At 38.4% G+C, this 22,344-nt stretch overlaps 1 protein-coding gene across 17 annotated transcripts in view; it reads right to left on the reverse strand.

Moving 5' to 3' along the window:
- Window positions 1-22,344, reverse strand: part of myo18ab (myosin XVIIIA b) — a 132,102-nt gene that overhangs the window by 65,807 nt on the left and 43,951 nt on the right. For 3 of the 17 annotated variants that reach the window (XM_028465700.1, XM_028465704.1, XM_028465699.1), the window contains exons 3-10: window positions 7,651-7,738; window positions 5,080-5,186; window positions 3,790-3,966; window positions 2,960-3,170; window positions 2,546-2,688; window positions 2,330-2,430; window positions 538-601; window positions 271-415 (exon numbers count right to left, since the gene is read on the reverse strand). In XM_028465700.1, coding sequence (XP_028321501.1) covers window positions 271-415; window positions 538-601; window positions 2,330-2,430; window positions 2,546-2,688; window positions 2,960-3,170; window positions 3,790-3,966; window positions 5,080-5,186; window positions 7,651-7,738 — 1,036 coding nt within the window. Of the gene's footprint in view, window positions 1-270; window positions 416-537; window positions 602-2,329; window positions 2,431-2,545; window positions 2,689-2,959; window positions 3,171-3,789; window positions 3,967-5,079; window positions 5,187-7,650; window positions 7,739-8,241; window positions 8,308-10,440; window positions 10,510-12,800; window positions 12,864-13,677; window positions 14,827-15,551; window positions 15,585-15,915; window positions 16,012-21,285; window positions 21,471-22,344 lie in introns of those variants that run through there. The other 14 variants (XM_028465687.1, XM_028465688.1, XM_028465703.1 and 11 more) reach the window with 12 other exon arrangements.

Consider the following 22,344-nt stretch of genomic DNA (forward strand, 5'->3'; position numbering starts at 1 on the left):
GCCATTAATAGACTACTCATGATAGTTTAAATACAGTAATATTTTTACAGTATATTTATGCAGTCACTAGGCCCTTGGAAATGTTATCATGACGGGCAGTAGTACTCACTCACATTGTTTAAAATGTCAAAACGATTCAGCATTTACTGAACACAATGTGGAAGAAAACAATAAAGACTGTAGTTTTAGTTGCGTATGCCTCATTGGGTCTTTGTTTCTGCTCGTACACTTTTTAAAATGTGTGTAAGTAAGAAGACTGTGTAGTCCTACCTTTGGTGGCTCCTGCTGCCCCCAAGTGGTAAATGGCCCCCAGGATTAGCCAGAGAGCCTTTTGTTCCTCACCAGAGATGCTCAACACTTTCATGGCTGCCTGCAGCTTGGTGAACTGCTGCGCCAGCCGCTGCTTGTCTTCTGGCTGTAGAGGATCAAACGTCAAGAGTTTAAAATAGTTCCCGAGGAAAGGCAAGAACGCTGTGACAGGAAGTAGCCATCTTCTAGCATTGGATAAAAAGTAGCTAGCCTGTTTGTCAGGATTACCTTAGCATGTGGATGGATTCCAAAGGCACTGTTTTCAGCCAGGTGGTTAAAGTGCAGCTCGGTCCTAAAAGACAAGCACAACACCTAGGTCACCATACATGTTAGGGGTAATATTAGCATGCTCTAAATTCCTGTAGTTCTACATAATTTATCCCTAATTTATTCTGAAAATATTGCAAAAGTAAGGAAAAAAGGAATAAATAAAAACATTATTCAACATTTTTTTTTGTAAATTCTCATTCCAAGTGAAAAACTTCAGCAAGATTGCAAACACGTTCAAGCTTCAGACTGAGATTGTCCATTATAGTTGTAAACACAGTGCTTTTGATTAGATGTAAGTTTAATTTGCATAATCGCTGCTCCAATTGTACCCGTAAAGGTAGTGGATCCTCAGACAGTTGTCACCTAGTGTTCACAAATAATGTTTTACAATTTCAGAATTGCTAACAGAGAAAGAAAAACATAACAAAATGAATAATAAAATGAAAGGATTCGTTAAATTCAGGCATTGCAAAAACTAATGGGGACCGTGTATGATCTTTAACCCTCTGAAACTAAATGTCGTTGTTTACAAAACAAAATCTTAACTATAGCAAACATTATTAGATGATATGAATACATTTTTTTCTTCTTTTTTTATTTAATTGCATCATTTCTTCTTCAACTTAAACCTCAACTGAATTTTTTCCTTCTGAATTAAAAATAGTAATCAAAAGCAAAAATAATGACACTTAAAATAAAAAAAAAAGACAGCTTTAATGTATGATAAGTAGACAGGGTTTGTTTTGACAAAAAATTATAAAATTGCTACAAATTTAACGAGGAGTCTACTAATCACAGCATGTAGGAGTCACTCCTATTTTGTACATATATAATATATCAACTTGAGGTAGTGATCTAAAGGTGTCAATGTTAGGGGGTTTTGTAGGCTCCCTTACCAATACAGGGTTCAAAATACCGGCATTACCAGAAATCACAATTCTTTAATAACTGAAATATTGTAAAAAAAAAAATCTAATACAATGTAATGTAATACCTGCCTCAAAGATGAAAAAATAGATCCACTACTGTCAATTAAAGAATGTATCTGTTTATTTACTGCGATTTAAGCCAGATTAACAGAAATTAATACACATTAAGACAAAAAGTGAAAAAAGACAGTTTTAGTGCCTTTTAAAAACCAAACTAGCAGGGCCTTCTGTTTTATCTAATTGGATAAATTGACATGTCCTCCTAACCCCATTAGCCTATTATTTCCCCCCTACCCAGGTGTAACAATGCACTTTTTTTTACATCTTTTCCCTAAAGTCAAGTTTAGCTCGCTTAGTAACGTAAGGCTTGTGATGGTCAGTTATCATTACCATACTTTCCCTGTCCTGTCCCTGCTCCCCTAGACTGTGTCAGGATTAAAGCAGAATTATAATAATTTATTTTTTGCAAGAAAAAACATGGATAGCTGTCACAAAAGGAAAGCACATGTCAACCTAAAATGACAAATGTAAAGATAGTAAAAAAATAAAGATATGTACTGTATATATTGATATTTAAAATCATGTCTTTATTTAGTACAATTTACTTCTATTTATAACCACATATTTTTTAGAGTATTTTAACATTTCTGCTGTATGATGACTGACTGCTGCCAACAAGATTTTGTTGTATTGTTTTCAGTGCCATGACAATAAATCTATCTATCCATCTATCTATCTATGTAATGATGCTGCATCTACACCCAAAGTGTTAGAGTGGGACTGAACAGGCTAGAAAAACAGAGGGGCTGTGCAGTTGTCACCTCAGGCTGCTGTCGGCTCCGGCCAACATGTAGTAAAAGACGTTGAACGTAGATTCAGCCTCAGGGCGTTTGCTCACCCTCAACTTCTCTAGCAGCATGGTCTGAACAGAGGGAGAGAGTACGACTTTAAGATGCTCTGACAACAGACTGCAGCCGTGGGTGCAAAGGACTGTGGGTAGTACGAGTGAACTTTGCTATACTGTGTATGCACATTACCTGGATGGAGGCAGAGGCAACCTGGCCAGTCTGGTCAAAATCAAGAGACACAACATGGGAGAAGCGGCTGGCGTTGGAGTTCATTGCAGTGGAGCTGTTTCCAAAAGCCTCCAAGATAGTGTAAACCGCCTGCCACTTCTCAGCTGTGTGATTGGATGAGGACAAAAGCATTACATCACAATAAACAGCATTAGAGAGCTTCCCCTTTTCCCTCTATAATAGGAGGTAAATTATGAAATACAAGAGTGGACACCTTGCCTAAATCCAATGCAAATATACAAGTATGAAAGTATGATTATTAATTATGTTTATTCAGCTAATTAAAGCACGCCTAAAGTCCAGCAGTTGCAGCACTTGTTGTGACGCTGGTTCAGGAAATCGACTGCTGTCCCTCTCCTACGTCAGAAGACTCACCAGAGAAGAGCTTTCCCGTACTGCCAGCTATCGAGACCAGGTACTGGACCAGATGCTGGCAGTTGGTGGTTTTACCACTGCCAGACTTTCCCAGTAGGACAATGGACTGGTCCTGTCTGGTGGTGAGCAGGTTGCGGTAAGCGGTCTGGGCCACTGAGTAGATGTGAGGTGCTGAGTCCTCACGGCGACATCCTTTGAACATGTGCATCACCTAGTGAGTGGACGGAAGAGGGAAAAGCTTTTACAACTAAACTTGAAATCTGTAAAAGTTCATTTGGAAGTGAATGTGACCTCACATTTTTGTCAGTTACTTAACAAACCACAACTGACAGCCTACATAGATCTTTGTGGGCTTTAATTAGTTTCAGCCCATCAAGGACTATGAGTGACAACAATGTATGAGAGCCTCCCTTTGTCCAACTACATCATTTTGCACAGAATGCTATGAAAAAAACAACTATAGAGCATAATGATGGAATGAATGAATGACACACACCTTAAATAATCTCATTTTGTAAAGAAATGGAATAAAAAAGTATTTGGTGCCTCCTGATAGGATTTCATTTCTAGTTTCTCTCATTTCCGGTCATCTACCGCCTGGTGTGGGACCAATACTGACTCTTGTATTTTCAGTTAAGATTAATTTCCATCATCATTATAATAATTTTTAACTAAAAATAAACAGTATAAAACTCCATATTGTAAATGTTTTCATTCGTTAATGTTCAACTCTCCCTCTGAAGTATCCCCTGTAGTGCCATCGCGTACCTTTATGGGTACACGTACCTCTATTTGAGAAACCCTGGTGTAGAGCAACACTGGAATCTTACCTTCTCTGAATACATGGAGGGTGTACTAAGAGGATTGATGACCACCATGTTTGTTCCGGCGTAGGAGTGAATGAGGTTTCCTCCGTAGCGCTGCCTCAGGCAGTGCATCACACTGGACTCGTTTAGATAGAGCAGGGAGGCCAGGTCCTCTGAGCGGTCATATGATGGAGGGTTAGCCTGCACATAGAACAGTCATCAGTGCTGGACATATTCTTAGACGGGGTTCCAAACATCAGTTCTTAGTAGGACCAGTAGCACTGAGCGATGGCTTATTTATTGAGGGCTTAAAAGCTACAACTTTTATTCACTGCTAATCAGGTTAAATTAATTCCAATTAAAAAATCATATCATCCAAGTTAGAGGAGGTCAAACAATTGAATTGGAGGGCTTCAATGTGAGATGAGGCTCTGTCCATGCAACATTTGGTATGAAATTGTACCAGTTTGTTCATAATGATGCTGACCAGTGTAGTATGAAAACATTCAACGTGCCGCCAAATACTGCAAATACCGTTACATACCAAACAGCCAAAATGCCGCAGAAATGACCAAATTTAACCTGAAAACATTGTTGTGTAATGTGTATTAATGTCAGTTTGTCAGAGACCCTTGTGGTCTATGTAAATACAGGTGCTTCAAAGAAAAACCTCACTATCAGGGACCGCCAAAAAGGCACAGGTCTGTTCATTTTTCATCCTCAAAAGAAAACAATGTAATTGTGCAAACTATGAATGAATCATTAACAAACATAAACAACACAATCCCAGCAGACGTTCCAGGTCTCAGTTCTGTCATAACAACCACATAATTAAGCAGCTACTAATTTATGGATATCTCCTCAGCCAGAGGAGCTGTGGGCGCGTAAAGACGTTTTAGCTGCTGATAGCAGACGTCTGCTAACCTTCCAGCTGTCCTTCACAGATGCTATCATCCTCTGGGGCTGTCGAGATGATCTTAAACCATCTGTGACGGCGTTACCGCAACCTCTTATCCTGTGTAGCAGAGCCTGAGTGACATGTGGAGTGAGGACCTCTCATCCAACGCTCAGAAAACATCACCTGTGAGGCTGAAAATGCTGCAAATGGCATAAAACCTTTGCAGCATATTGCTATTCAGTGGTTTCTTTTGGAACTGATTTCTGGAAGATGAAATCCCATTACTGTAAAAAGGGTCACAGCACCCTCTTCTTTCAAGGGTGTGACGACAAGTTTGGATTATGTGTGCATATGAGCCATTTTACAGACTTGACATAAAAGCTGTGGTATCCACCTGTAGCGCCCACTAGCCTCACCTTCTCAATGTCATCTTCGTCCACATCCATAAGTGTCCCATCCTGCTCCAGCCTCACTTTCACCTTTCCTTCAGGCAAAGCGCCAGCCTCTGTCTTCACCACAGTAGCTGGTCCAAAAAAACAAAGGGAGAATTGAGACTGCAGATACTTAAATAGCAAGAGAACTGAGATTGTGGCCTTTATTGCATTAAGGAATAAGAAATTGATGACCGCTCAAAAGAATCATGTCCTAAAAATTGAAAAAAATTATTTTATTAAACAGTATGTGACAGGAAATAAAAGAGGTTGATGAAAAAAAAACAAGCACTTGTATACAAAATGCACATAATAAATAGGGCTAGGCGATACGAACCAAATCTCATATCACAATATTTTTTTCTCAAAATGGCGATATACGATATAAATCTCGATATTCTTAATTCAAACTCTGACCATAAAAACAATTCTGGGTTAAATTTGCTGATAAAAAATGCCACACAAACACATTTATTAACAAACAGCTGCACAATATGTGACACTTTTGGCTTGTTCTCCTCTAAGGGACAGCACGTGTGAGTGAGTTCTGTAGTGTGGCTTGTTTAGGGGCAGGTCTGGGTTAGGACGCATTCAAAAATCCATCTAACTGTGCATTTCATGCTGTTCTGAAAAGTAACGAAAGCAAAAAAAAAAGTATTTTAATACAAAATACGCTATAAAAATGTATTTCTCAGAAATATGGAAAAATTGTAAAGAATGACACTTTTTGACTGTACTCTATGAATGATATTAAATACTTGTATGATGTGATTTGTACTGTGATTGTATAAATGAAGTAAAAGATTCATATAGATATATCTTGATATAGACGATATTGTCATTTTCTACATCACCGAAATAGAAAACTCGATATATGTTGAATCACATTATATTTCCCAGCGCTAATAATAAATAACGAATCATAATGAATGCCTTCCTACATTGACTGTCAGTGTGATCCATTATCTAAGAGTGTAATGAAGAGCCAGTCACACCCTGAATGAAACTGTGTGGATTGCCTGGTCTCTTAACATTGTTGCTGAGCCTAGCATGCCATCTAGTGGTGGACAAACGTATTAGATTTCCATTAGTTACTTTTCATCAAATTTATGAAGTGCTTGATAGGATTGATTGAAAACAGTGTTGGTGTGTATGGGACTGAAAAGGGAAGATGAATTGAATGGTGGTGGATAGATAGAAAGGTAGAATTTCTGAATTAAATGTACCCTAAAACTTGTATACTCAATAACTTGATTTATCACTTAATGAAGTTGCTATACTTTAACTGGACTGAGATCATTTTCAAGATCATCTTTCATCTGAGTTACATGTACGTGTTTATTCTGTTGTGTGTTCAGAAGTACTCAAACTCAAACAGTCCTGGGGCTAATAGCAGCACTGGTCTCTTAAAGTCTTAAAGTCCAAGGTCTGAGCATTATTTTTACACTTCTGATTAAAGGTAGGGTAGGCAATTTTCAAAAGCTAGCATTATTAATTTATTATAGCTAGCCTCCCTGATGTCTCCGCCTTTCCCCCCCTCACCGTCTCACTCACATGCATGCGCACAGCAGCTGCAGAAGAGGAGCTCAGCTCATCACTTGTATTGTGTAGAAACTTTGTTGTCTCATGTCTCATTCAGCAGTAAGTAAACAATAAACTTTATCATTACATATGCTAAAAAATGTGACAAAAAACTCTGTTTTAACTCAGTCAGCGGTGACACGCTTTCAGTGTGAGCTCGTACATGTGAGGGGTCGAGAACGAGCAGGGAGACAGGGAGACGTGATTGGTTAAAAAAACTGCTACAGATGACAGATTTTCTTCGTTCCTTTTCCAGAGCACAAAACATCTTAATTTCTGTCAGGACATAAAGACAATTTCAACCAAAAACTTAAAAAGTGTATTTGGAGAAAATCGCCAACCCTAGCTTTAAAATAAATAAAAGACTAACATTTGTTACAGTAGAAGCAATTTCCCAACATGTGTTTTAAACAACATACAGTAAATGCACAATACATTACATAACACTAATTTAATTTTATTTTACCAAGTGAAAATATTTGTTTCAAATTCACACAACCTTAAACTCATTATAGTTATTTAAATATGAATGGCTGTTTACTTTATTTGTTTTATTTGAAATTGACATGATCATTCCATTCCACCAGTCAGCTGTGTTCTTCTCAATATCTTCTTTAAAATAAATAATACCGATATTTAATTTAAAGAAAGTGTAAATTTGTGTACATGCATATTATACTGTACTTAATACGATAAATCCCAAAATTAGTGACCAATAAAGAATATTTCACCAGTAAAGTTCTCCTTGTTTTGCAAACACAGAAGCATTTGAAACTGGAGATACTGGTCTAGGTTTGGCTCTTTGAGACACAATCAAGCATGTAGTTAATGGTGCCTCAGGTGGACATTTTCTAGTTTTAATGCTGTATGTTTTAGCAGCTGGAAAACCTCAGTGTCAAATACTGCAGCACAGTACAGCCACAGCCACCTCTAAATGTTGATTCACCCTTAAACCAATCAGGTTTAAACACTCACCCAAAGAGAAGCCATCTTTGTGGATGAGCCAAACTTTCTCTGACCCATACCAGGCCTGCTCTGCAACAATCTGCTCCTCCGTCTTCACCTACAGAACAAAAACACAAGTTAAAACACTGCATCAACAACCCTCAAAGTCTTTGGAAGATGGAGAAGGTAGGAGTAGTCAAATGGAAAAGTCACAAAAACTCTGGTATCCAGCTTTAAATCTCAACACATGCTTAAATGGGAAAAAGGAAGAGATGAGGATTATGAGCATGCTAGTGATTTAGCATGTTTTATGTGGCGTGAATGTGTGTTTTTGTGAGGGAAAAACCGGCCACACGCAAAACAAACAACGAGGTGACTGAGGGGGTGTCCAAGACCAATGAGGAGACCAGCGAGCGCTGTAAGGCTCTGCTTAGTTGACAAAGGAAATAAAGGTGAGAAACGGACTGAATAAAACAAACCTAAAATCACAACTCATTCATAAATGACGACTTCATTGTGAGAAAAAACAAAAACAAATAACACAAAACTGACAGGCTGCAAGCAAGCGCAGTGCAGGGAGGTGGTGTGACAGGTTGGTGTAATTACACTCCGGCACAGCACCTGGGGCTGCTTAGCTGCAGCATGAGATGACTGAAGGAGAGAAAGAGGGTCCTCTTCCACGGAACCCTGGGGTCATAGCAGCATGAAGAAGTCAAAAAAGACAAACAGAGATGAGCAACACATAACATACACTGGGAAGCACAGACACATTAGAAACACAAAGCACAGAGCTGGTTTCAGCAAAGTGGTAAGGTATAAACCAACTGAAACACCACGGCTCTAAGTTCCAGTTTGAGGAGCACCAGTGATGGAGGATGATTGGCAAATGTTATAATTATAAATCAACCCCATATCATGATTAGCAACAGGTAAATATTTTAATTACATTGTAGACACAAATACAGTGAGTAGCACCATTTAAATATGAGGATATCCATTGGACTAAAGAGTTGAAAAAGAAAAGAAAAAATGCTCCAAAACTGTGGTGTTTTAGGTGAAGACGAGCATCACATGTAAATTGCACAATAAATATTGCCATTTAAGTACCAACTGTGATTTGAGAAGCATAGTTGTACACCATACAGCTCTGAGTGAAAGTTAAGGGATGCACATTACACACATTAGAAGGGTATATAGCGCCCTATAAAAAAACGTTAACAGAATCGCAAACAAAATCACAAAACCAACCAATGAAACGGTTAAACGTGGAAATGGACAAAGACGGTATGAAAAGCCATCACCGTGAGCCAAGGAACATTTTTTATGGGAAAATGTTTCAGAGAACTGCTTATTAGGCGCACCGCCCAACCCCACCAGTGCTGTCCGCATTAAACACCACAAACACCGTCTAAAATGGCAAAAAACTATGCAACTCATAACTCACTCCTAAATATAGAGCCACCAGTGCCCACTTAACTTTGCTGTGCCTGTAAAGCTCCGTCCGTTTCTCATGTAGCGCAGCGGCGCTCCGTAAAAACATGATCAGCATTAATCATCTTCACCTGCTCAGAGTGTTTAAACAACATCTCATCAGAGCTACAAAAGATCCATGGGAAAAGTTGTTCTGTTGTTGTGGACGAGGCCATTGATGCCAGGGATTGTAGAGTCTAAATCATCGTAGGTTATTCATAACTTCTGATACTGTCAAATATTCTGACCCCTAGGGATGAAATAATCTCCTTGTCCATTTATTTTTGTGTAATCATTATGGTCTGGAATGATTAAGTTGATCAAAACTTAAACAATAAACTTGCTCAGATTCAGTAAACCATTGATCCCTGAGGGGGAATTGGGAGACGTTAATGCTCTTCTTATACATCTTTATATGTCATAAATATCTAAAAAGGAGCAGTCAAAATAATTCATGTCACTACAACCTATATCTACCCTTTAATGGTATCTTACTTGATTTTTGACATACATCTTTGTTTAATTATGGGTTATTTATTTCTTGGTATCTATTTTGTTTCCTCACAGGAGTTAAAAACTAATATTTTCTTTCTTTCTGAAAAGAAATTGTCTAAAAAAAAAAAAAAAAAACAATTTTAAAAAATGTAAGTGGAAAACACGGAATTTGGGAAAAAAATAAAACGGAATTTTCACAATTACATGGGATTTCAGAAAGCTTTTAACCCGGCATTATACCTCCGATGTATTAGTCTAATATGACTCAATGTACTCAACATGATTGAGACCTGAACTCAAACTTCAACAAAAAAACACCAATGTAAGGAATAGAATGCTAAACTATCCCTTCTTGCAGGGGTGATATGATACTGATATAATGTTGGATCAATATTGCTATCAGTCAACACTTAAGGTTGCAATATCGGTATTGTATCATAAGTGAAAGTTGTGCCGGGACACCCCTACCTCCTTGTTCATAAGAACACGAGTGCAGCATCTGATCAGAAATAATTTTAACAAACGATCAGAGATAGACAAATTGATCCGATTAGTTCATCTGAATTCTTTAGTGACTGGAGATAGTATTTGGGTTGAACCAGGCTCCAGCAACCAAGAAGCTAAGAAGCTCACACTTGGCTTGTTGTTGGCTTAGGCAGATTCTCGAAACTTAAAAATCGGAAGAGGTAGGAATATCGTAAACCATGCAGTTTAAGGAAACTGTGTGATGTTATAAACATTGTTGACAGAGAAAGCAGAGAAAAGTTAAAAGGTTTCGCGCCTTACACTCCGACAAGCCACACGATTACAAAATCCAGCCAGGAGGCCCAGAGGATCGCTGGAGGATGGTAGTACCTGGAGAAGGCCCTGGGACTGTGGGGCTGGTGCTTGGACAGGAGACAAAACACTGAGCGATGGCTCCAGCTTAACCACAGAGTGACCAGAGACACAGCCAAAGCCAGAGTAAGCAGTGTGAGGACATGGACAGGGGGAGAGAGGAAAAGGGAGAAAAAGGACAATGTCAGAGTGCAAGTTCAGGTGAGGACACCGCGGTGCATTAATGCAGGAGAAAAGAACAAGGGCAGAGGACACAAGAGGAACAGAGAAGTGAACAACACAAAGATCTTTGCAAAGACAACCCATGTGATGAAAACATTCTTTCTGGAGAGAGAAAAGAAGCCAATCGCCACAGACTATAGAGAAAGAACAAACACCTGTCTTAATAAAAGTCCAAATCATTAACAAGCCCACTGCAATCAGAGTAAATATTAGAAGCAGACAAAACAAAAGGTGAGGATTTTGGACATTTATAGCTCTGGATACTGGGCTGAATTCTAATTGTAAAAACATTTCAACACAAGCCAAAGAAGCTTTTACACAGTCAGCAGTATACTGCTAGTTTATTGATACAAAGCAAATTGAACCCATCTAAACCCTTAAGTCGACAAAATTTCAAGGTTAAAAGGCACCTTTGTTAAGCAGAAGATGTTAGACACAAAACTAAGTATTATGTTTAGGGACTGACCGTTTCTGAATCTGTATTCATCATGTCATGTGATTTACTTCACTGAGACATTGGTGGTAACTGGTAAGAAAAGTAAAATGCATGCAAAAACCATTACAACTGTGGTTTTTATATTTTCTACACAAAGATGAAACCAATACAATTTGTGTTGAAAAGACATTGTAAGAACCATCTGACTGAATAACAAGCTTTAGGAATCTTTAGCTGGTCGACACATATCAGAGAGCAGCACGCACTGTTTATTTTCTCTGATAGTGATGCAGCTACTGCTTTGAAATGGACAAAGATGAAGCATTTAGATTTTCAGAGTTTGAGGAAACGTAACAGGTGTTTCAGTTAAACAGGGGTCAATATAAATGAAGGTGCATTAATGCAAAGGTGTATTATCAGCACAGTGTCTGACAGGTGCTGCTAAGGTCGTTGAAATCAAGTGCTATTAAAGAGATGTCGATTTCTGTCCGACTGCAATGTACATAGACATGACCTTCCCAATCTATCTAAAAAACCTCCACCATGTGATAAAAAAGCAAAACAAAAGCCCATAAGCAAGGGTTAGTGTTTGGATCACACTATATATTATAAGTTAATATTGCGAACACACAAGAGAAAACATTTTAAATCCTCTCAATGCTCTGGCAACAAGCCCCAAAAAATGATCATGATATGCTCGACATTACAAACTTCAAGTTCATGTGACCTCAATTTCTCAGTCTTGTTGATATGCCCTCTATAACATCAAGAAATCAAACCCTACCTAACACAACAGGCCACACAGCTTCGAGTACAGGCCTTTGCAATTTCACGCACTGACTACTGCAACTCCCTTCTGGCAGGCTTCCCTTCATGCACATTTAAACCTCTGCAGATGATCCAGAATGCAGCAGTATGTCTGGTCCTTAACCAGCCCAAAACAACACGTCAGCCCACTGTTACTTTCTCTTCACTGGCTTCCAGTGGCACCTTGAATCATATTCAAAACTCTCCTTCATTTTGTGGCTTCTGCCTACCTGGAATCTCTCATCCAGATCTACACTCCCTCTCACCCACTACGTTCTGCCTGTGAAACATGCCTGGTGTTCTCAGCCCAGCATGGATCTAAATCTCTAGCTCAAGTATTCTCCTCTGTTGTTTCCAAATGGTGGAATGATTTACCCAACTCTGTTCTATCCGAGGAGTCCCTTTCTACATTTAAGAAACATCTGAAGACTCAAGTGTTTAGGGAACACTTAGGAACTTGATCTGACCCTTCTCCTCTTTGTTCTCAAGGTTAGAATGAGTCAGATGGTCCAAGACCAGCTCTTAGTGATTATTTAGCACTGACAATGTTGAGTGCTGTTGATGGATGAATGACATTGTTGTTGAAATGTAATGACACTTATTTTAGTATTAGATGCCAGCACCTGTGGCCAATCAAACTTAAAGCACTTGCTGCATTTACTAAGGGTTTTTCCAGTCTAAATTCTTGCTTGTGTTGTACATCACTTTGGACTAAAGCGTCTGCTGAATGAAATTGTAAAATTGTAGAATATTGGCAAAATTATGCTGTGAGAAAAGTTAAGTGTGAGATTCATGTTTATATTATTATTTTAGTTCAAGTTATCAATGCGTATGTGCGCAGGCAAGAACAATAGGTTAAAAAGTAACAAAGGCAACCGAAATGACAAACAGACAGCACAGCACAGCAGTTTACTGGAGCACTGAAGATCCTCATCAGGCGTCTCTGAGCCTCCTCGGTGGGACTGAGCGGCACATCCTATGGGTCAAAGCATCAGCATGTTGATTCTCAGCCCAGTGCATTAACAGACAAATATGGATTGGTAAAGTTGGACGATTCCATGCGTCTTGTATTTTATCAACATCAAAGCTACATGCAGTAGTTTGATTAGTCTTGTGTTTTCACCCACTTTCTCCACACACAAACAAATACAATCAATATAGGTGTGTAAACACAAAGCAACACTGCCAGTTCTGTGAGGAATAATTGATGTTGTGTGTACAGCAATAAAGGCAAATATAAAAATTTGTACGTACAGTATAATAAGCAAAAAGCAGACCCACGATTAGGATTGGATGACCTAATTCTCTAAATGAAATTTTTGCCTTTGAACACAATGTATACTTGAAACAAAATAAAATTTAAGCGACTACTGACCAATGACCATGGCTCAAGTAGTAAAGGAGTGTAATAAAGAGGTTGTGTTTTGATAAAGAGATTGGGAGTTTGATTATAAGGCTATACCTGTCGTGCCCATGTGCTTATGTATTAGTGTCTTGCATAGCAGCTCTGTTAACACACTTTCACCTGCAAGCAGGTGTGTACATGCTATGTCAAAAGCACAAACGTATAAATGACAATACAGGAAAAACGTTTTAGATCCTTGGTAGTGGTGTGCGTCATCTCCGCTCTAAGTGCAACACTATTGTAGTAATGCCATTAGTATCTACAAATGCTGACCACTAGGATGCTGCTGATGCGACCATTTATGAATGTGCAATTCTATGATAGCAAAGCACAAGCGAGAGCTATTTATTTAATAGCAAGACATACATGATGCATCACCCTGTACCTGGTCTGAAAGTGTGACAGGACTGGGTGTTCTAGGATCAGGGCACACAGGAGCAGGCGAAGGAGTTGGAGGAGTACGGTTGAATCTTGATTGAGGAGGAATGGATGGTGGTTTCTGGGGTGCTGGGCTTGCATTGCGTAGATTTGAAGTGATGCACTTTGCGCCCGACACTGGTTTAGGAGCCGGAATGAAGCCAGGAGGTGGACCCAATGATGTGGGTTTAGGAGCTGGGATAAAGCCAACATGTGGTGGAAGAGATAATGGTCTGGGATGCAGCCCTTTGGAAGAGGTAGTGCTGACCAAATTCTGAGGAACTCCTGGTGATCTAAGGTCCTTTGTAGATGGATCTGAGTTTGAAGGTTTGGAGGTACTTTCATCATTTCTCTGCTCATGCTTTGCTTCATCAGAGGCAATTATTTCCTGATTCACATGTTCTTTTTCTAACTCAGACCTGTCTGGCTTATCCTCTTTTTTCATTCGTGGGCGTGGCTCTCTCGTCCTGCCCCTAACCATAAGGCTTGTCAACCCTCGAGACATGTCATCTTTCTCTTCTGTTTTGATAGTGTCATGTTTGAAAGAGAATCCTGGCTTTGATTGGGCCTTTAAGAAAGTAGATGGGGGGTTATCTGCCAATGGTGCATTTACTGTTTCCTTAAGTTTATCTGCTTCTAGAGGAGCTTTATTTGATTTATCCAATGGAACATTGACCTCAGCCTCATCTGTGGGCAGGACCTTCCTGACAACACGGCGAACCACCTTCACCACTTTTTTCCGTGTAAAACCTTGGTCCTCAGCAGAACTCAACTTACTGCTGGTGGTGCCTTCAGAGCAGATACCACCATTTGTGGTACCATTAACTACACCATTTTCTACTTGTCCATTTCTTTCTTCTTCACGGTGAACAAGTGGCTTTGGGCTCAGGGGAGCTTTTTGATACTCAAGATGCCTCGGTATCGGTGGCTCTGGGCTTTTGAAGCGCTCTGGTACTTTCACAGGTGCCCTGACTTTTGGTGGTGAGGGACTCCTGACACGTGCTGGTGGCTCTGCAGTTGACACAGCTGGTGGGCTTTTTGCACGGAACAAACCCCTGCCAGGGTCCAGAGCTGGCACAGACTGAGCCCTGCTGGACAGCCCCTCACCTTCTGACTGCTTATAAAAATAAAAAAGGAGTGAATGAAATTTGAGTGACTAATCAACACACAGACATTAGGTCAGTCTCGAACTCACAAATACATTTTATTGCTGATATGTTGACTAAACCCCAAGAGGACATGTGTGCAAGCTTGAAGGTTAAAGATGGCCTGTGGACACTTTAGATAAACTGACACCTGTAATCAAGCTTGCTGCTATCTCTTTTGTCACAACAAAGCCTTGTTTTTAATCTGTGAGAGGACGCAGTAGCACATTTCTCACAGCTTTTTTCTGTAAATGTAAAAAATAGATAACTTTGAGATGACTCTTGAAGTACAGAATGGTAAATGTAACAATAAATGCTTAACTTAAGTCATTATAATAATTTACATCCATCTGAAATGATGTTTATGCTCCTTTTGTAGGTGGATGCACAGTTTTTAACTGCGACACAAAAAGCATTAAAAAAAGATTCTATCCAAACCAGCAGTGACTTTTCAAAGATTGTGACCACTGCATATCAAGAACGTTTTCCCAGAGCTACAGCTTCATGAAGCTCTGTTTCACATGTCTAGCATCATATTTTCTTTCCTGCCAAACTGACTTAAAAGTTGACCTGCTGCAAAATTCACTTGCTCTTCATTGTTATGGCTGAGTGGCAGGCCAATGTATAACTGATCTCTTTCCAGTCAACCAATAACCACAAACAGATAAATGTAAGGACACGTATGAACAACACTTACACTTGAGCTGCCTGGTTTATTCTCTTCTTTGATCTATATATTGAAAAATGAGACCAAATCAAAATTATAATCAGACATGAACATGCTGTCCACCAGACACCATGGACAAGTCAAGCCATGCACAGTTTATACCAGTATATGAAGTAAAATGAAAAGCACATTTCAAACCTCACAAGAAAACTACTCCTCAATTGCAGTGCTCTTCACTGACTACGATGTGGTTAAGTTATCAGCAAACCGATTAGAACACACCATAATGCTAAGTGAACGCTATTAGTGATTGAAGGAGATGCAGTCACCACAAATACATAAAGTATTTCACTAACACCATGCATGATCAGAGTGCTTTCTGAAAAACACTTCCCTTTTGCTCCCAGAATGAAAACCGAGAAGAGAATGCCATGTTGGCTGATCAGCAATCATGGGCTGCGATGGAGAGGATAAGCACAGAGAAGAAGAGCTGGTGGAAGAGGAGAGAGGAAGTTAGGAGGCAATGAATGGTAAGATTACACTCATGAATATTCAATGAACAGGGTAGGAAAAGGGTGTATGATTACAGATATTTTGTACACAATTTTAAAACAAAGGCATGTTTCCTTCTTGGGAACTGTGATATAGACTGGGAATCTGGACACTTCACTGTTATCAGTACAATATTTGATATAATATAATGAAAAATCCTTCCACCCTTATAAAAAGGATTAAGGAGAAAGCAGAAGCAGCATAAAATATATTAGATCTGTGAATATTATATTTTTTGCGTAAATTTGTCCAGAAAAATTATCAAACCTTTTATAAAGAACTTTATTGGAAAATGTATAGGACAATACGGGAAACTTCAGCAATCTAGTAACATTGTAAATAAATATTGCAGGGATCTAACATGTGTATGTCTGCCTTTAACGAGAGACGGGCCAATGTTCAAACAAACTAACGATAAACGTACAGAAGCTATTGCTATAAACTGCCATCCTACTAATATGGAAGAGGATCAGAGACAGTCCAGTGACCAAAGGGTTGGGGGTTCGAATCCCGCTCTATCTGTCATGGTGTCTTTGGGCAAGGCACTTTACCCACGTTGCTTCGTATGAATGGGTATGAATTGTGCATGAATGTTGGTGGTGGTCAGAGGGGCCATTGGCATGAAATGGCAGCCACACTTGTGTCAGTACACCCCAGGGCAACTGTGGCCACATTGTAGCTTACCACCGTCGGTATTATTGATGTGACTGGTGTGAATGAATAATGGTTTCTGTAATGCGCTTTGAGTCTCCTCAAAAAAAGCGCCATATAAATTCAAGCCATTATTATTATTTAGCAACTACAGAGTGCTTAGAGGGCAGACCTCTGCTACACCACAGCAGTGTCGGATTGTCACTTAAATGTTAGATTTGGGATATTGAGCTGGATCATTGCCCTAAATCTAAACACTGATTCCTTATCCCATTTTGGATATTTCATAAAATGTCCTCAAAATCCGTTAATTAGGTTTTGAGTTAGACTATTCGCTGACAATCAAATACACGCCGGTAAAAACACTCCATATGTGGCTGAATACCATGTGACTACATCACCTCTGTAAGCAATGACAGCTGTCCGTGTGGCATGACTCACTTTAACTCTAAGGACTGGAGTCTGCAGCTGTTTGCTTTGACTTTGAGTGAATCTACAGAGTGACAGTATTCAGAAGCAAGTGTGCAATACTCCAGACTGTAAATAATAACTATATTTGGAACATAATTCTATAAATAAGAGTCTTTTAGAAAAAGAGAGCTGCACTTCTACCATAATGTGGACTGACTGCTGTGACTGTGGAGCATAAGAGTAATGGTTTGTGTCTAAACACATTGGAATGTTTAGTGTTCAAGTTTAATCAGCAGTTCTATCATTATGACAGGAATTTTCTAAAATCTAAATTAGATCCTTTTTGCACTTTGTTTTAATGAACTATCATGTTTTTTGTTATTGTTTTGTTTTAAATAACTAATGTTTTTGGCAGTCAACAGACTGGTTTTTCACAAAGTCAAAACCTTTCAAGTCTGCATGATTCATCACACTACATTTTTCATTATTCTTCTTTGTGAAAACAACTTTAAATAACTTTTTAAAAAAATAATATTATTTAAGATTTTCAACAGCAAGTTACAGATAATATGCCAACACAGAGGCAAAGGTTATTGCATGAGAGCACAGTTTTGAAATAATGATAATTTGAGGCAACACACCAAAAAGTGCATTCAGCGCATTTGGAACAAGTTAAATTCTATACGCCTCTGACAGTGTGTAAAATATTGATGTCCAAATAATTGGTCAAATTGGGACATAACCAAAATGTATGAATACGTGTGCCAGTGTCTGATTTACAGCGATTGCACAGTGGGTCAGTACCTGGGTAAAATGTGACTATTTGTCCTTAGAGATGTGTAGACGATGATGGACCTTAAATTGAAGGACACCATGTCTAGCACATGTTGCATCACCTCCTAAAGATCATTTGTTATGGTCAATGACAGATTTTTTTCCCCAGTGTGATGATATTATTGCAAGAGATGAGGATTGCAACTGTAACGGAATTGTGTAAATTTTTTTAATTGCACCGTTATATGAATATTAATATCCAAAAAGTCATCTATGGTGGCTGACTCTGGAATATTTAGAAAAGAGCGAAATCTACTGCTTATAAAGTTACAAATTTGTAGATACCAAAAGAAATGTGTCCGGGGGATATTATATAATTCAGTTAACTTTGCGAATGATGCAAAAATTCTGTCGACAAAAAGATATAATGTAACCAATGTAACCATTTGTTGCTCCAGATTTTGAAAGCAGAATCAACTAGGGATGATGGGAACATGTGATTTGAGTACAAGTGGGCATTAATTGACATGGTATGTATCAATTATACATTTCACATGAATAAATGTAATTGTTTTGTGTCATTTACAGATTCACAAGATGCAATTAATTGTAATTAATAAGGGTCAGATTTGAAATTTGCTAATTTTATTATCAATTGACATTTGACATCTTAGATTTAGCTCTAGTCTTTTTACAACAAAAAAGCCATCAACTTCTTTGGTCACTCCTCTACTTGTTTTAGATCTCAGCCTGCTTTGACACACCTGAATATGATGTATGATGAGAACCCTTTTATCAGTTCCTTGCAGAGATGCTTGATCACACAATAAAGACCAAGCTTTGTTGTGTCTTTCCAAACTGCCTTATCAAGATAATATTTTGTGCATACTGAGTTGACTGCTAACAACATTTTTATTGGTGTATTTTGAATAAGCACACTCACAATTGATTAATAACAAGAGCATCCTGGGAAACACTGGACAACAAACTCACAGCAGTGACTCAGCTCGTATAGGACTTGAGACAAGTCTATACACTAATAAGTATTAGTGCCATCATTATCATTTTTAATTGGGTCTGACTTCATCTCATCTAGCTAGTGAGAGCACATTTTACACATAAAGATAGCAGAATATAGTTTGGCTACCAATGCTTCGATGGGACTATAAATAAATTAAGTAAATGTTAGTCACTGTAGACATTTTGCTGTCTGATGATCTGCTACCTAAGAACATTGCTCTGTGAGAACCTCAGGGTACCTCACGATAAGCGATACAAAGCTCACAATAACAATTATCTCAGAATATGAAAACACTGCGATTATGAATATATTGGTCAGAAATCAATCTACAATAATCTATGACATAGCAAAAGAAAAAAAAGATTAAGTGAAAAAATACAATTTTTATTTTATATCTCTGAAAAACAATACATTGAAAAAGTGTCCTATGAACAGTGACACTATTTTAGTGCAATATTTCTGTAAATAAGTGTCAACATACCAATGTAAATGAATAAGTATCTCCAATAGTACTTTCTGTAAAGAAAAAAAGGGTCTTTCTTACCAGTGACACCATTATAGTGCAATATTCCAGTAAACAAAATATTGGTTCCTTCAACAAACAGTGAGAACATTTCTGTGAAGACCTACACATTTTAGTGAAAAAGCAAGAAAAGGTTTTGAAAAAAAAAAAAAAAACAAAATAGAATAAAAATTGATACTTAGTGGGAGCATATCGATAATCGATTGTGCGGAAAAATATCGCAATATATTGCCGTATCGAGATATCGTCACAATCCTAGTGATGATGACTATGCATCATCTGACTTCATTTATAGTTCTATCACCTTACAAAATCAGAGTTAGCCAAGAAGGTTGGGCTAATGTGACCAATGGCTAACATTTTACCTAAACACACAAGTTAGCACATGAAAATAGCATGTCTACCACTCCATCGGGCAATTGTTTGCAGGAAAAAATGAACACGTCTTAAACAACTAAGACTGGCCAAAAAAATCCAGAGAAAAACTCATCGCATACAGTGAGCAGTGAAAAGAACAGAATATCATCCTATATGTATTCATTAGAAAATAGTACAGTGTGACTGAATCTCGTTTTTTGTTCAAAAATACAACATTGAGCCAATAATACATTCAACGTCGTGGAACTCAAAACTCCTACACTTGATGGTACACAGTGCACAGCTGAGATAAACAACACAGACCATGTCAGGAGGATAAAGCAGCTGCTGGTACCTTTGGACCAGCTGCACTCTGTGCTGAATGACCTGAAGATCACCAAGAAAACATTAACCTTTAAAACCAATGGACCCACCATCAACTGTGAATTGGAAATCAAAATGATCACGAGAGCCTTTGACTGTAGTATTACAGATGTCCGGTCTAGTTACATTTTGCTGAAAAATTTGCAATGAGACAATGAGGTCAAAGTTTTTGAGAATCAAACCTCGATCTTTTCTGAAAATAGTGTGACACTTTGAGCCACAGCAAACAAAAACTTATATTAGATATTAAAGCTACAAAGTGATAATGACAACTACGTTCATACAGTATTCAATTGCTCTGCCTTACCTACAAATGTTGAATGCACCAGTAGCTATATAAAAATTTGGAGTATTACTTGCAGTAACACAACAATGCCCATCAGTAAGTGTAGTAATTCTGCCCTCATAGTTGTTGTTGTTAAACTGAGAGAAATCACATTCAAATTCACATCCAACAAAGTGAGGCTCATGGTAGGTATTCACAGCAGGCCTGACTTGCTTTGGTCTCACTGACCCTTGATAGAAGATGACCAAACTATAGTCCACATGATTCATACACTGTATTTTTAGCAACTGTAAACAACAAATGAAAAAAGGAAGTACATTCAAACCAAACCAAAGTTTTTTTTTTTTTTTTGCACTTCACTTTTTTTTTCTTCTTCAAAACATCGATTAGGATGTTTGATTCTACACTCAATGAAATTGAATTCAATGAAATTGAAAGTAGAATCATTCATTGAAACGCTGTACTGACCAATTTTAGAGAACAACTCAAGAGGAATATAAAGGAAGTTCTATGCTAAAGCAGATTTCATTTACAGGTAGTGAGGAGGCAACACAATTCTCTTCAGAGACCAGGTATGAAATTAAAATGAGAAGAACCTAGGGTTAAAGCTGATTCACTCGGAGCTGTTGTGATTCCTCTTTTTGTGAGATTGTATTTTTCAAAAACCAGTATGGCAATAGCTTCCACCCCTCCACTTTACACTCCAAGCTACACTAAATATAGATGTCTGTGGAGCCTGGAGGCCAGATGCCGGTAGCATTTTTCAACTTCAGTTCAAAAAAAAGGTTTTAACAAAGAGTCCTACCTTTAATGAAACAATTCCACAACTTATTTTCCCAAAGCAGAGCCAAGACTTCACAACTCACACAGAACAGAAGCTAAAGATGAGGAGATCTCAACAAACGGTCAGCCACGAGGCAAGTGGAGTGAGAAACAGCTTAGCAGACCTCTGATAGGCCGCTATTCCTGACGGCGGACAGACAGGAGATCCAGAGACAGCTGATGTGATAGGAGGGCGTCAGGAGGGGGTAAAAATAGGAGTCTGAGCTGGACAGGCCTGCCATGAACTTCCCCCACCACCAGCACCCACCAAAACGTTTCTACAGTCCAATCAGTGGCTACACATATTTCTACAGCTGCTGTCAGCTCAGCACCTTTAATGATGGCCTACATTAGTGTTTCTGAAAGAAAGCAGGTGACTCTTCAGCTGCTTGTTGTGTGGGTCAGCAACCCTAGAAACCTGATGCTTTCTGTCCAGCTATACAAAGTTGTCCTGTCACTGCTCGGCATTAAAAACGATTCTAGGTTTGATCCCTCCTTAATGTGTTTTTGTTTTAAATTTTACCTATAAGCACTCTAGTTCCCTCTCACTATTCAGAGGCATACATGTTTAGTTAGGAGGTAATTTGTTTTTTTAGGTGTTTCCCGATACAATGTTTTCACTTCGGTTAAGACATTACAATTGCAACCTTGCATACTGGCCAATACCGATATTGATACGATAGTGTGGAATGTGAGAAAAAGCATGATCAAGTGATATTCCTCATACAGAGAACTATAGTCAGCAACAGTTAAGAATGTGAAAGCGTATTAAGTTAAAATATCTGTCATTTTAGCTGCAGACTCTAGTGTGTGTGTGTGTGTGTGTGCACGCTTGAAAGTCACTAATAGAATTGCACAATAGGGCTGCTCGATTATAGAATAAATGACAATCACGATTAATTTAGTCATAATGGAAATCCCGATTATTCAAACAATTATTTGTCAAAAAAAAACTTATTTAATTTTTGTACAAAAAAAAAAATATTTTTATGTATCTAAAATATATTTTTATGTATCTAAAATATATTTTTATGTATCTAAA

Source organism: Gouania willdenowi, chromosome 13, assembly GCF_900634775.1.
Source record: "Gouania willdenowi chromosome 13, fGouWil2.1, whole genome shotgun sequence".
Taxonomy (NCBI): domain Eukaryota; kingdom Metazoa; phylum Chordata; class Actinopteri; order Blenniiformes; family Gobiesocidae; genus Gouania; species Gouania willdenowi.